Source organism: Mustela nigripes, chromosome 14 (assembly GCF_022355385.1).
Source record: "Mustela nigripes isolate SB6536 chromosome 14, MUSNIG.SB6536, whole genome shotgun sequence".
In the NCBI taxonomy this organism is placed as follows: Eukaryota; Metazoa; Chordata; class Mammalia; order Carnivora; family Mustelidae; genus Mustela; species Mustela nigripes.
Genome location: NC_081570.1, coordinates 79,946,417 through 79,959,351, shown reverse-complemented (window position 1 = coordinate 79,959,351; position 12,935 = coordinate 79,946,417). Strand labels below are relative to the sequence as shown.

General features: G+C 42.4%; 1 protein-coding gene across 1 annotated transcript in view; it reads left to right on the top strand.

Annotated features, from left to right (window-relative positions):
- ABCA4 (ATP binding cassette subfamily A member 4) overlaps positions 1–12,684 on the top strand; it is a 130,519-nt gene extending 117,835 nt beyond the window's left edge. Inside the window, exons 46-51 of the mRNA XM_059375441.1 lie at positions 1,856–1,990; positions 2,774–2,877; positions 2,974–3,066; positions 4,939–5,188; positions 6,519–6,605; positions 12,305–12,684. Of these exons, the coding sequence (XP_059231424.1) occupies positions 1,856–1,990; positions 2,774–2,877; positions 2,974–3,066; positions 4,939–5,188; positions 6,519–6,605; positions 12,305–12,310 (675 nt within the window). The 3' untranslated portion in view covers positions 12,311–12,684. The remainder of the gene's footprint in view (positions 1–1,855; positions 1,991–2,773; positions 2,878–2,973; positions 3,067–4,938; positions 5,189–6,518; positions 6,606–12,304) is intronic.
- Positions 12,685–12,935: the final 251 nt, after the last annotated feature.

The window sequence follows — 12,935 nt, the reverse complement described above, 5'->3', positions numbered from 1 at the left end:
AACACCATGATAAATTATAAGACATTGGGGGAAACAGAGGAATTTATAACTCTATACTGGTAAATAGATAAATAAGAGAAAAGGGATGGTTCTTACCTACACACAGGTGCTGAGAGCCAACTAATTAGGGTGGAAGAAATTCTAGAGTTGAAAAATCATTTTGTAGTGATCATAGTAAAGATTGGATTGCACAAGCATCATTCATGGTTGATAAATCAAGATATTTGTAGAGCTTGAAAGTATCTCCCATAGATTGCTTATTGGTTGTGAGAGAGAAGCATCATAATTTCACAATGAAGAAATTAGACAGCACCTTAATTGGGTGATCAGAATTAACATTCCTTATAAGAGGTGCTTAGACATGTCCTGACCCTAGAGGTGATACCGTGAGAAGGACACAACACAGGATATTCTGACCAAGGACATATAACCTGAATCTTGTCATGAGAAAACATCAGACAAACTCCAAAGGAGCATTCTATTAAAAAAAAATATATTGGGGCCATACTCTTCAAAGTTATCGAAGTCACAAAAGACAAAGAGAGACTATGGAAATGTTCCTGATCACAGGAGCTAAGCAGACACAGTGACTGAGTATGGACACTAGACTGCTTCCTGTACTGGACAGAAAATAATGCCATGAGGCCACCATTGGACCAGTTGGCAAAACCAGACTATGAAGAACAGATCAGAGGACAGTATCAGAACAATGTTAAATTTAGGGACATTGATAACTGCACAGCAGTTATGTAAGAGTATTTCTCTTCTCAGGAGAAGAGAATAGGAATAAAGGGTTATGATATATAACTTACCTTGAATGGCTCTGAAAAAATCATATATGTGTATATGTATGCACATGTGCACACACACATGCATAAGAGGGAGAGAGAAAAAGAGAGTAAAGTGTTTATGAATATTTTTGTATTATTCTTATTTTTAAACATTCCTGTAAGCTGGAAACTATTCCAAGTAAGAAGTTAAAAGCAAAGCTTACATTCTAATGGGAAGGACAGATACTAAATAGATAAGTAAGTAAAATATACAGTACATTTGCAAATGAAAAGTCAGTAGGGGAAAAATAAAGTAGGGGAGATTTTTAGATAGGGTGGCATAGGGCCAGCATCACAGAGGAAGTGACCTCTGAATGAAGACCTAAAGGAACTGACAGGGAGTCATGGGGATGGCTAGGGGAAGAACATTTCAGGCAGAGATATAGTAAGTACAGAAGGCAGAAGCCTGGTAGGCTTGTCTCCAAAGACTTCTCTAGTTTTCTTTTTGTGCATGCGCTCCCCCACCCCACACTCCCCTACACAGTATTCTTTGCCATCATTTCCACTGATTTTTCTCAAAGCACTTTTATAATCTGTCATTATTTCGATTGTGTGTCATCTCCCACTCCCATCTGTGAGTACAACAGCAAGGCTATGTTCAACATTATTCCAGGGCCTAGTGCAGTGCCTGACTCATAGCAGGGCTCGATAAGTACATATTAGATGCACGAGACTTCAAGTATGATCCTGTTGAAGGGTGGAAGCAATGGGTCTGAGACCCACCAACAGACCCTGGGACTCTTCCACCCTTACCCGTAGTCTGGGACAGTGGGTGAGAAGCACTATCTTGCTCTTTGTAAGGCTGAAGGTCATTTCTCTGGGGACTGTACCAAGCCACACTGCGATGTAAGGCACAGTATGGAAAGGAGACGTCTGGCCCCTGAAGCCCATGAACCCCCTGAACCTCCGTATGTCAGCCTAGCTGTGTCTGTCGTCCTAAAGTGAGATCTGGGAGCCTAAGACTTTGAATTGGTGGATGTTCGCTTGTTTTTCTTTTCACAATGGGTTTTCTTCCTCTTCCCTAGGTGGCAAACTGGAGTATTCAGAGCCTGGGCCTGTCTCTCTACGCAGACCGCCTGGTCGGCACCTACAGCGGAGGCAACAAGCGGAAGCTCTCCACAGCCATCGCACTGATGGGCTGCCCGCCTCTGGTGCTGCTGGTGAGGGTCACCAGGACTCGTGGGGATAGATGATCCTAAGGGCTTGAACCAAGAGCTGCACCTCTGTGATTAGGCCAGCAGATTTAGAAAACACAGTGATCTGTTTTCGTCTAGACTGTTTCCTGTACTGCTTGTTTTGAGCACATCAAGCCAGTGTTTGGTTCACAACTCTTGGGGACAACAGGAGTCATAACATATTCTCACGCTGAGCCCCTGGGAGGTGTCTTGTGGGCCCACAGGCTCATAGCAGGGAAGTTTAGCCCCTCTGGTCAGAAATTACTACTGCTAGAGGATGTCTCTTCAGGATACAGAGTGGGCAAGAACACTGGCATGGATCAAAGGCTTGTGTGATTCTCACTGGAGCTGCACCACACCCAAGGCCCTTGTGCCGGTGCAGTCAGGGGTTTATGAGGACATGGGCTGCAGGGCTGGGAGGCGACTCATAGAAGTCACCTGGGCTATGTCTCGGCCTCCTTACAAGTGTATGTATAAGGTTGTTGGTTTTTTCATTTTTGAGATAATTCTGCCATTGTCTTAATCTTAACCCATTCGTGGGCTGAAGGGGGTCAATGGATATGCATAATGTCTCTTTACTCTCCTGGTTGATCCCCTGCTTTCCCTACCCGAAGCCTGGGTTCCCCAAATCTTGCCCACTTGGGGAGGCACTTTGTGTATTGTCTGCCAGAGAGCAGAACTGCTTAGAGGGGGGCAGCCATGGAGGGTACAATAACCAGAAGAGGCAGGCTCCAAGCCTAGCTCCCTCCCCTCTCTTCCTCCCCACAGGATGAACCCACCACAGGCATGGACCCCCAGGCACGCCGCATGTTGTGGAACACCATTGTGAGCATCATCAGAGAAGGGAGAGCTGTGGTCCTTACATCCCACAGGCAAGAGATTCCCGGGGGCTGGGGTATAACAGGTGGGCAGAGTGGAAGGCTCCGCACACCCCTGCTCCTGCTTACTTCCTCTCTCCTGCCCCACAGCATGGAAGAATGTGAGGCTCTGTGTACCCGACTGGCCATCATGGTAAAGGGCACCTTTCAGTGTCTGGGCACCATTCAGCACCTCAAGTGCAAGTAAGGATATATGCTGGGGGTCACCTTTGTTACCTTCTTTGGTGAGAGAGGATGTCTACAAGGCCCTGTGCTCTCTACTGACATTTGGGAGGGTCCTGCTCCCCTTATCATGTGGGCAGAAGCATGTGGTCTGGGCCTTGTGTCACAATAGCAGACAGAAAAAGCTGCTGTGCTGAAAGAAACTTCTCTAGGTTGGGCTAATTGCCTGCAGTTGAGGAATCCCTGAGTCTCCAGAAGGGGTTCTGATTGGGCCTGGAATGAGGAAGGGTCACTACCACAGCCTCATTATCCCACCACTTATCCCAATGGATCCAGCACCTATGGCCTATTTAATAAGAACCCATGATCAAGGGCACCTGGGTGGCTCAGTGGGTTAAAGCCTCTTGCCTTCGGCTCAGGTCATGATCCCAGGGTCCTGGATTGAGCCCTGCATCAGGCTCTCTGCTCAGAAGGGGGTCTGCTTCTCCCTCTCTCTCTCTTTCTGCCTCTCTGCCTACTTGTGATCTCTCTCTCTGTGTCAAATAAATAAAATCTTTAAAAAAAAAAAAAAAAAGAATCCATGACCAAAATAGGGATCATTAGGAGACCAAATAGCCCGAGAATCAGTTTTCCTTTAAGACATGTTTATGCTTTTGAGTTTGAGAAGTGACCATGAAGTATATGTCAACCAACAATGCCAGTGTTCTTCAGTAGGATTACCCTGTCCCCATAAATTGTAAACTGTCATAAACAATGAATTATTTATAATAGTTTATGTCCCCAAACAACAATTAATCAGCTAAAATAAGGTTATGATAATAATGCCATGCTTCCTTGCATTCTGATACACTTGATAAACTAGGAAGGGTGGATTCGTAGTTATTACTCAGTTATTAAACAAACGCTTTTTAAGAGCCCAGAATATAAAAGTCGCTGTGCTCGATGGTAAAAAGAACAGTACATAACCTACCTTACTGAGGCCAAAATGCTTAGTCTTGTACCCATGGAACTGTTACCCAAGACACATCATCCTTCGTATGCATCAGGGCAGATGAGTGATCGAGAGGAAGGTCTAGAAGGTTAGCAGCATTTGAGTGACGCTGCACAAATATCTAGAGGGACTGACATCCACCTCAGCATACAAGGTCGCCAGAGCCATAGCAGAGCTTCCTGGGTCCAACGGCAGAAGACATGGATGGATTCCCCATTGTTTTCCCTCTGATCAGTATCCTCATGGTAGAGCAGGTAAGAAGGGAATATCTCCCATGTGGAGGGGCAGTCAGTTTTCCAGAGCTGCAAGGAAAGATATTTTATTGTAGAGGGGAACAACCCTTGGTCATAGAGAGAGCATGGAGGTAAATTATAACTAACACAGAAGGGGGAAGAGTTGAGGGTCCTGACCCTAGCAGCTCCCACTTGTTCTGGAAATTTCCACAGGGAAGTGCTGCTTCTCAAGTCTTGGTGCCCTCCTGGGGATCTCTTTGAAGAAGGAGGCAGCCTTTCCATTACTGAGTAAATACTAGTTCCAGAGGCCTTTGTGGGCAGGTTGTGATCTCCACAAGGGGCTAAATCCACCTTTGGCTTCAGCAGGTAAATGGGAGGGAAAGGAGCAGGGAGCATCCATGTCTACAGGAGTTGGACCCAGGAAGCTGTGACACAGGTCTGATGACTCACTTCACCACACAGACATTTGGACCTCTACAGACTAATACCAGACTATTTTTTTCTGGGAACCATCACAGGTTTTTTCCTCCTAGTGTTAAACATGCACACAGGTTCTATAGTATGGGCCTATCATCCTCAATATTTTTGATGAATCTCTTCCTTATTTTGGAATTGCCTTAGACCCAGCTACTAACAGGCCCGTGCCGGGCTACCCTGCATGTCACCTAGGTTTGGAGATGGCTACATTGTCACGATGAAGATCAGATCCCCAAAGGAAGACTTGCTTCCCGACCTGAATCCGGTGGAACAGTTTTTCCAGGGGAACTTCCCAGGCAGCGTGCAGCGGGAGCGCCACTACAACATGCTCCAGTTCCAGGTCTCCTCCTCCTCCCTGGCCCGCATCTTCCGGCTGCTCATCTCCCACAAGGACAGCCTGCTCATCGAGGAGTACTCCGTCACGCAGACCACGCTGGACCAGGCAGGTTGCCCGCCGGCCCCGTGTGTGTGGCAGGGGGCTGCACACAGTCTGGGCTGGAAGCCACATGAGTGCTGGCGCCACACGCCTTATTTTTCATGCTCTGGTGCCTCCATCCATTAGGGTAAAGCTTGGCAGATCCAAAATTGTTTTCCAACAATATTTTAGTCATCAGCAAATTTCATTGACTTTACATCATCCTTCCCCACTATACTATGATCTTTTTTCATTCTTCCTGGTTGGTGGTAGTGGCTCTTTTTTTTTTTTTCCTTTTCAGATCAATGTTATCGATGCTTAATTTTCATACAATCAAATGCACCCATTCATTTCAGTTCAGGGATTTTTGAAAAGCCTGTGTGCCATGAATCAGGGTATTTAATGTGATCACTTTTTTTTCTTATTATGGCAAAGTATATATAACATAAATAACTATTCTTAAGTGTACAATTCAGTGGCATTGAGTATAGTCACATATTGTGAAATGGATCACCATCTCCAGAAATTTTTATCTTCCCAAACTGAAACTGTATATCCATTAGACAAGAATTCCCCATTAACCACCTCCTCCAGGCCCTGGTAACTACTGTCCTACTTTCTATTGACTACTACACATACCTTATGTAAGTGGAATCATATAGTATTTGTCCTTTTGTGTCTAGCTTATTTCCCTTAACATAATGTCCTCCGTTCATTGACGTTGTAGCATGTGTCAGAATATTCTTATAAAGGCTGAGTCATATTCCACTATATGTATATACCATGTTTGTTTATCCATTCGCCCATTTGGACATTTGAGTTGTTTCTGGGGGGTTACTGTTGTTGCCATTTGGTTTGTTTTGAATAAACATCCTTAAGGCAGCTTAATAAAGCAGTGGGAATAGGCAAGTCTCCATATACCCTTTGAGGAGCTGGCTCACCAGTACCTTTTTGCCAGCAGGTGAAGGCTGGAGCAGGAATCATAGCCATAGCGCACATTGAATAAAGAACAGAAAAGAGGGGAGATTGGACTCCTCTTCTGTTTTTGCTTTTTTGTTTTCAGTTTCTTTAGAGGGTTAGGAGGATGCTGCTAGCTGAGAATCTACCTGGAGTCCTCTGAATCTTCCCATGGGAATTCCTTTGACTCAGCGCAGAATTCTAAGAAACGAGCCTATCCTGGGCATGGGTGGCTAGGCTTTGTGGGTGGGCCACCCTCCCCTCCTGCAGGACAGAGCTGCTCTAGCAGGGCCATACATTAACTGTAGAATACAGACAGAAAGTGGGTGGGTGGATGGGTCAAGGATACCATTTTTCTGGGAACATCTACCTACTCTTGCTCTCCTACTCTTGTCTCCAGGTATTTGTGAATTTTGCTAAACAGCAGACTGAAATTCATGACCTCCCTTTGCACCCCCGAGCCGCCGGAGCCAGCCGACAAGCCAAGGTACTCCTGCTCCTCTTTCACAGTCCACTCTCTGAGGCAGATCCTCAGCTCAGGGACTGGTACGCTGGGTCTGAGGGACCCCAAGGTCCAGATATGCCTCCCACAGAGAGTCCCCCCCCATACCACATCCCCACCACATTCCTGCTGCTCCCCACCACTTCTGTGCTGAGGGACTGTTCAGTCAGTGGTTGTGGAGGTTCCTTTTATAATCAAGAAGCTATCTAGGTGGTGTGGGACAGCATTTTTGAGAACTTTCCCACATGCTTTTCTTATAGTGAAAAGACTTGGTTTTGGAAATATGAAGCAGGGGGGGCCCTGGGTGGCTCAGTGGGTTAAAGCCTCTGCCTTTGGCTCAGGTCGTGATCCCAGGGTCCTGGGATGGAGCCCCGCATCAGTCTCTCTGCTCGGCGGGGAGCTTGCTTCCCTTCCTGCCTCTCTGCCTACTTGTGATCTCTGTCTGTCAAATAAATAAATAAAGTATTTTTTTAAAAAGAGATTTAGAAATATGAAGCAGGGAAAATAAGAGAGAGTATTACAATGTTTGGGTTGTTAGGATACTTGACATTTATGTTTTTGGCTGTATATTTGAGTTTAAAGGAAGGAGATTAACTGGCACTTCATTTCAATGGTGGACATATTTGGTTAGAGAAAAGATTATTGTCTGTTTTAGGAAGAGAACTTATTTTTCTGTATAAAAATATCAAGGGGTGCCTTGCTGACTCAGTTGGTGGAGCATTCTATTCTTGATCGTGGGGTTGTGAGTTCAAGCCCCACACTGGGTATAGAGATTACTTTAAAAATTAATTGATTTTTAAAAATCTCAAGGTGGTGAAGGAAGAAGCAATAAGAAATGTGTATCCTGGCCTGTGATAACTCTTGGGATAGGTGCTTCCAAGATCCATCCCTGGCATTGTGCTCCATGTAAGGAGCATGTCTACCCCACCCCAGTTCCCCAGACAGAGAGCACTAGAGAAAGCACTGGAAGAAGCACTGTCTAAGCACCTTGGCTTATACCAGGGAATTTTTTTAAAAATTTGTAAGTAGGCTTCAGGACCAATGTGGGTTTGAATTCATGACCCTGAGATTGAGGGTCACATGCTCTACTGACTGAACCAGCCAGGTGCCAAAGCTTGGGATTTTAAGGGGACAGATTAATTCAGCTATTCTGTCCAAAATTGCATAGAGAATAAAATCAAGGCATTTCTCCAATAAGCATTAATGTACAAAATCTTATTTCCTAGCAAATTCTCATTCCTTCCACCAGTTTCTTTTTTTTTTCTCAGTTTCAATGTTTCACCCCATTTTAGTTTTTAAATAAGTTTGAGACCTGTTAAGTATTTGACTCCTATTTTTTATCCAATGAAAGAACTAAACACGTATGGGCTTTTTGTGCACTTCTTAAAATTGTATATCCTTATTTCTGCACTTACTACCTAAGAAGTTTTAAGTGATCTCTTATCTACACTTGATATTATTAAATCACCCAATTTCACATTTAGACATTTCTAAACCAAAGAATTCATAGGACAAGTTTTCAGTTTCAACACATATAGGTATACATGCCATATGGTGATTTGTTCCAGAATGAAGTTATAATAAAGGACTCTACTCCTAGATTCTAGATGACATCAGTTATATAGAATAATAGATGCTGTATTTATACTCAGGGTAGATACTTATATTCTTCTAGTAAGTCTGGAAAAGTTTAAAATAATCTATTTGGAATAATGGAATTCAAATTCTATTTTTGAAGCATAATGACAACATTGGAACTTTGCCCAAAAGAGGTAGATGATAATGATTGTAAATAGAATTTATGAAATGTAGATACAGTAAACATCCTGAAATTATCTACTTCCGAAAAACATGATGGACAGACTTTTGGCCAGTGCTAATTTGTCTTACTGTATCGATTCAGGTTTTATTAAAACTCTGTTGTCTCTTCAAGGGTGAACCTAAGTGTTACATAGAATAGTGAAGCCTTATTCAGGATACTATTTACTCATGAATCACCCTGTACTAGCTGCACTGCTTTGACAATGCAGAACCTAAAGTATCTTTTCCAAATAGCTTAGCAAAAGGTATCTTCCTTTATATATAGCAGTGAGACTTGTTTTGTATAATTGCTCCATAGTATAATCACATTTGAAAACTTAATTGTACTCTACTATTTTAGATATGTTCCTTTACAGCTGAACCTCCCACCAGTTTCTTAATTGCAAAAAACCTCACAAATCTTACCTCACAAATCTTCAACATTGGTTGAAACACTCCTTTTCAAGGCCATGCTTGCAATGAATTTTTCCCCTTCCTCTTGACTAGTAGAGATCTAAAATTTACTTGGCAAGGTTAACCTTGTATCCCATCTCCCTAGAGGACCCAGAAATGCCTAAGCAAAGGCACCTGTCCAGAGAATGATAGTTCTGCTAAGATTTTCTAGGCACTCTTCCTCATTTGCAAATCTGATACTTAGTGTTTAGACCTCTAGAAAATTATTCTTTGAAAGCCATTTGCAGTTATGAGCCTCTTTTATAACTCACTGGGTAGCAGAAGTGTTTCCTAGAACTAACAGTGGTCTCCCCACCCAAACCTGGTATATTCTCTCTCAGAGGGCTAACACCAAGTCATCTCTGGTCCAGGTGAGGGGCACTGATGGCCTGTGATCTGCAGCATTTAATTCCAAACTTTTCCCCCTTATTGGATGTGACCAATTTTCTATGTTGTTTGTCACATTTTAGTATAAAAATATTACAATAGAAAACCTACTGCAACACCTTTATTAAATTGGTATATTTTTACAATAAATTTGTGATTCAAACTCTAACTCTGACTTAATGACATACTACCTTTACAAAGATTAGAGAGAATTCTCTTGTATAATGTTGTATGTAAATAAATGTCATGAAACAGATAGTAATTACAGTCTTGTTTACATTATACCATTTTAAAATAGTTTCCCCTAATGTCTCTTACAAACAAGAAAAAGGTTGTTTCTCTCAGTAATTTATAGAAAACATTCACAGCCTGCCTCCAAATACATGTGACAGTGCAGTTACAGGAAGTTCAGCCTCTGGTGGCTTTCCAACCCCACTCGTGAATGAGGGCTACCACCGGCATTTCATTATCTAGAGAGCAGTGTGTCTGGTTAGCAAGAATGCTTTGAATTCTTGACGGACTCAGAACTGGAAAATATCCTTTGGATGAGGTTTGTGGAACATCACAATCTTTTATGGAAACGAGTGAGGGTCAAGGTTTCAATAGATAACTAGGTGATAAATGATCAGTCAACTTAGAAACATCTTAAATGGGCTTATAAATTAGTGACCATCATGTTTGTTTTCCAGAAGCAGGAACAACTCAGATAAGTTTCTGGCCCTTAGCCTTTTTTTTTACTGCAATTTTATTATTTTTTAAGATTTTATTTACTTATTTGAAAGAAAGAGAGAGAGAGAGCGGGTCAGAGGGAGAATCAGACTCCCCATTGGGGCTGGGAGCCTGATGTGGGACTCGATCCCAGGACTCCAGGCTCGTGACCTGAGCCAAAGGCAGTCACTTAACCAACTGAGCCACCCAGGTGCCCCTGCAATTTTATTTTTTAATTGAAGTGTCATTAACATGCTGTATTATATTAGTTTCAAGTATACAGCATAAATTATTGTAAAAATGTAGTGATCTGGCAATTACCAAATGCTCACCATAGTCACCATACAACATTGTTACAACATTACTGACTATATTTTTTATGTTATACTTCTCATCCCTATGATTTATTTATTTTACAACTGGAAGTTTGTATGTCTTTATCTCCTTTACCCATTTCATCCACCCTCCCACCCCTCCCCCTCTGGCAACCACCAGGTTATTCTCCGAATTTATGAGTCTGTTTCTAGCTTGTTTATATGTTTTGATTTTTAGATTCCACATATAAATGAAATCACATGGTATTTGTCTTTTTGTCTGACTTACTTCACTTAGCATAATACCCTCTGTGTCCATCCACGTTGTCTTGAATGGCAGAATTTCATTCTTTGATGACTGAACAATATTGCATTGTATATATGTGTCACATCTTTTTTTCTTTAGTTTTTTTATTTGGGTATAGTTGACACACAATGTTACATTAGTTTTAGGTGTACAATATAATGATTCAGCTTCCCTATACGTTATGCTATGCTCACCACAGTACACCACGTCTTTATCCATTATCTATCAGTGGACACTTGGGTTGCTTCTATACCTCAGCTATTGTAAATAATGCTGCAAAAAAAAAAAAAAAAGAATGCATGTATCCCTTTAAATTAGTGCTTTTGTTTTCTTTGGGTAAATACCCAGAAGTAGAATTACTGGATCAAATGATATTCCTGTTTTCTACAGTGTTTTCCAGAGTGGTTGCACCAATTTCTATTCCCCTAGAACAGTGCACGAGGGTTCCATTTTCCCCATATCCTCACCAACACTTATTGTTTCTTGTCTTTTTGATACTATCCATTTTGACTAGTGTGAGGTGATATCTCATCATGGGTTCAGTTTGCATTTCCCTCATGATTAGTGATATTGAGCATTTTTCATGTTTCTGTTAGCCATTTCTTTGGAAAAATATCTATTCAGGTACTCTGCATATTTTTAATTTATTAATTTATTTTAATCCATTATTATTATTATTATTATTATTATTAAGTAGGCTTCATGCCTACTATGGAGCCCAATGTGGTGCTTAAATTCACAACACTGAGATCAAGACCTCAAATGAGACCAAGGGTTGGAGTTTAACCTACTGAGCCACCCAGGCACCCTCCGGTCTGTTTTTGAATGGGATTTTTTTGTTTTTTTGGTGTTGAGCCTGATCCTTATGTATTGTTAAAGAGTTTTCATGTATAATTTATAGCCTTATCAATTCATTTCTGAAGTACCTGCAGTCTTGCCTGGGATCTTTGCCCCACCTCAAAGCATGTTCTTAGCCCTTAATACTAGGTTAATTGTCTTCTCAAGAGCTTGTGTGATTTTTAAGCTAGATAATTGATAAACCACATTTTGTCTGGATGTAGGCAGACCTACATTTAACACCCCCCTGCTGACACTCCTCCCATCCCCCACAACTGGTACAGGAATTCAGCCTTCTAACTGGAGACCTTGTCTCTCTAGTTAGAAAGGTGTCCCCTTCTTCAGGAGCTGGATATAATGCTTGAGTTTTGATCTGGAGCCTGCTGTCCTAAACCCTAGCTCCAATTTCTCCCACCCTTCCATGCCCTCATCAGATTTTTGTGCTTCCCAGGAGCCACCTCTTTGGAAACTACACAAAGGGAATTCTGTACCTCATGAATGGCCTAAATTATGACTTCTTGGCTTATAAGACAGGAAGAGCATGGTAACATTTTTAAGCTAAAAAACAAACCAAAAGATACCATGACAGCCTTTGGGAACTGTACGGAGAGCATAGAGTCCCTCAAAGAGGCAAGCATGTGCACACAGATGGCATGAGCTTTTATAATGTCTACACCTAAGAGGTCATCTGGTCCAAGCTTTTCACAGACAAGGAAACAAGCATTGCTCGTAACCTTGGTGATCTGACAGAATCCCAGGATGCTCCACTGAGCTTCCTTCAGCAATTGACGGCTGTTTAACTTTAAAAATTTAAAAGCTGATATGCCATCTCTTCACAAAACCAAGATGACAAGAGTCCATCTGATCTCCTTCCACAGGTCTGATCGCCATACCACTCATTCCCTATTGCTGGAGAGAAACTCTGGACAGCTGGGAAGGCAGGAGACTTTGCCATATGGTCATCTGATTGGACCGGCTCAGCCACAGAAACAAACCCAAGCAGGCCATACCGCAAACTCTGAAGGGGACTCTTTCCAAGAGCAACCACAGCTGACCTCCTCACCTGAAACACCTGATGAGGAAACTGACCCAGCCAAATGAATGCAAAAACCCTTCTAATCCAGCCCATCCTACTAGTAGCTCTAACTCCATATCACACTCACTTGCAGTGGATCTGCTGTCCTCTGTGTGTGTGTATGTGTGTGTGTGTGTGTGTGTGTGTTATTTTTAAAGAGAAAATAAAGTACAAATGTACTTATCACAGACTGTTTGAATCCCCTCATCTCCCTGGTGTGCCCCATCTGGTATTTAGACATCCCTTTGTGTGGGTGTAGCTTCCTGTCATGGCGTGAGCTTCTGTGAGCACTGCTACCACAGAAGTGCTAGTCATGGCAAGGTTCTGCAATGCTGGGGTGGTTGTGAATGGCTTGGTCCTGATGTTCCATGTCAAGTCTGCTTTGTAGGGTTTAAAGAAAACGCCCAACTGGCAATACACATAAACATTATCCA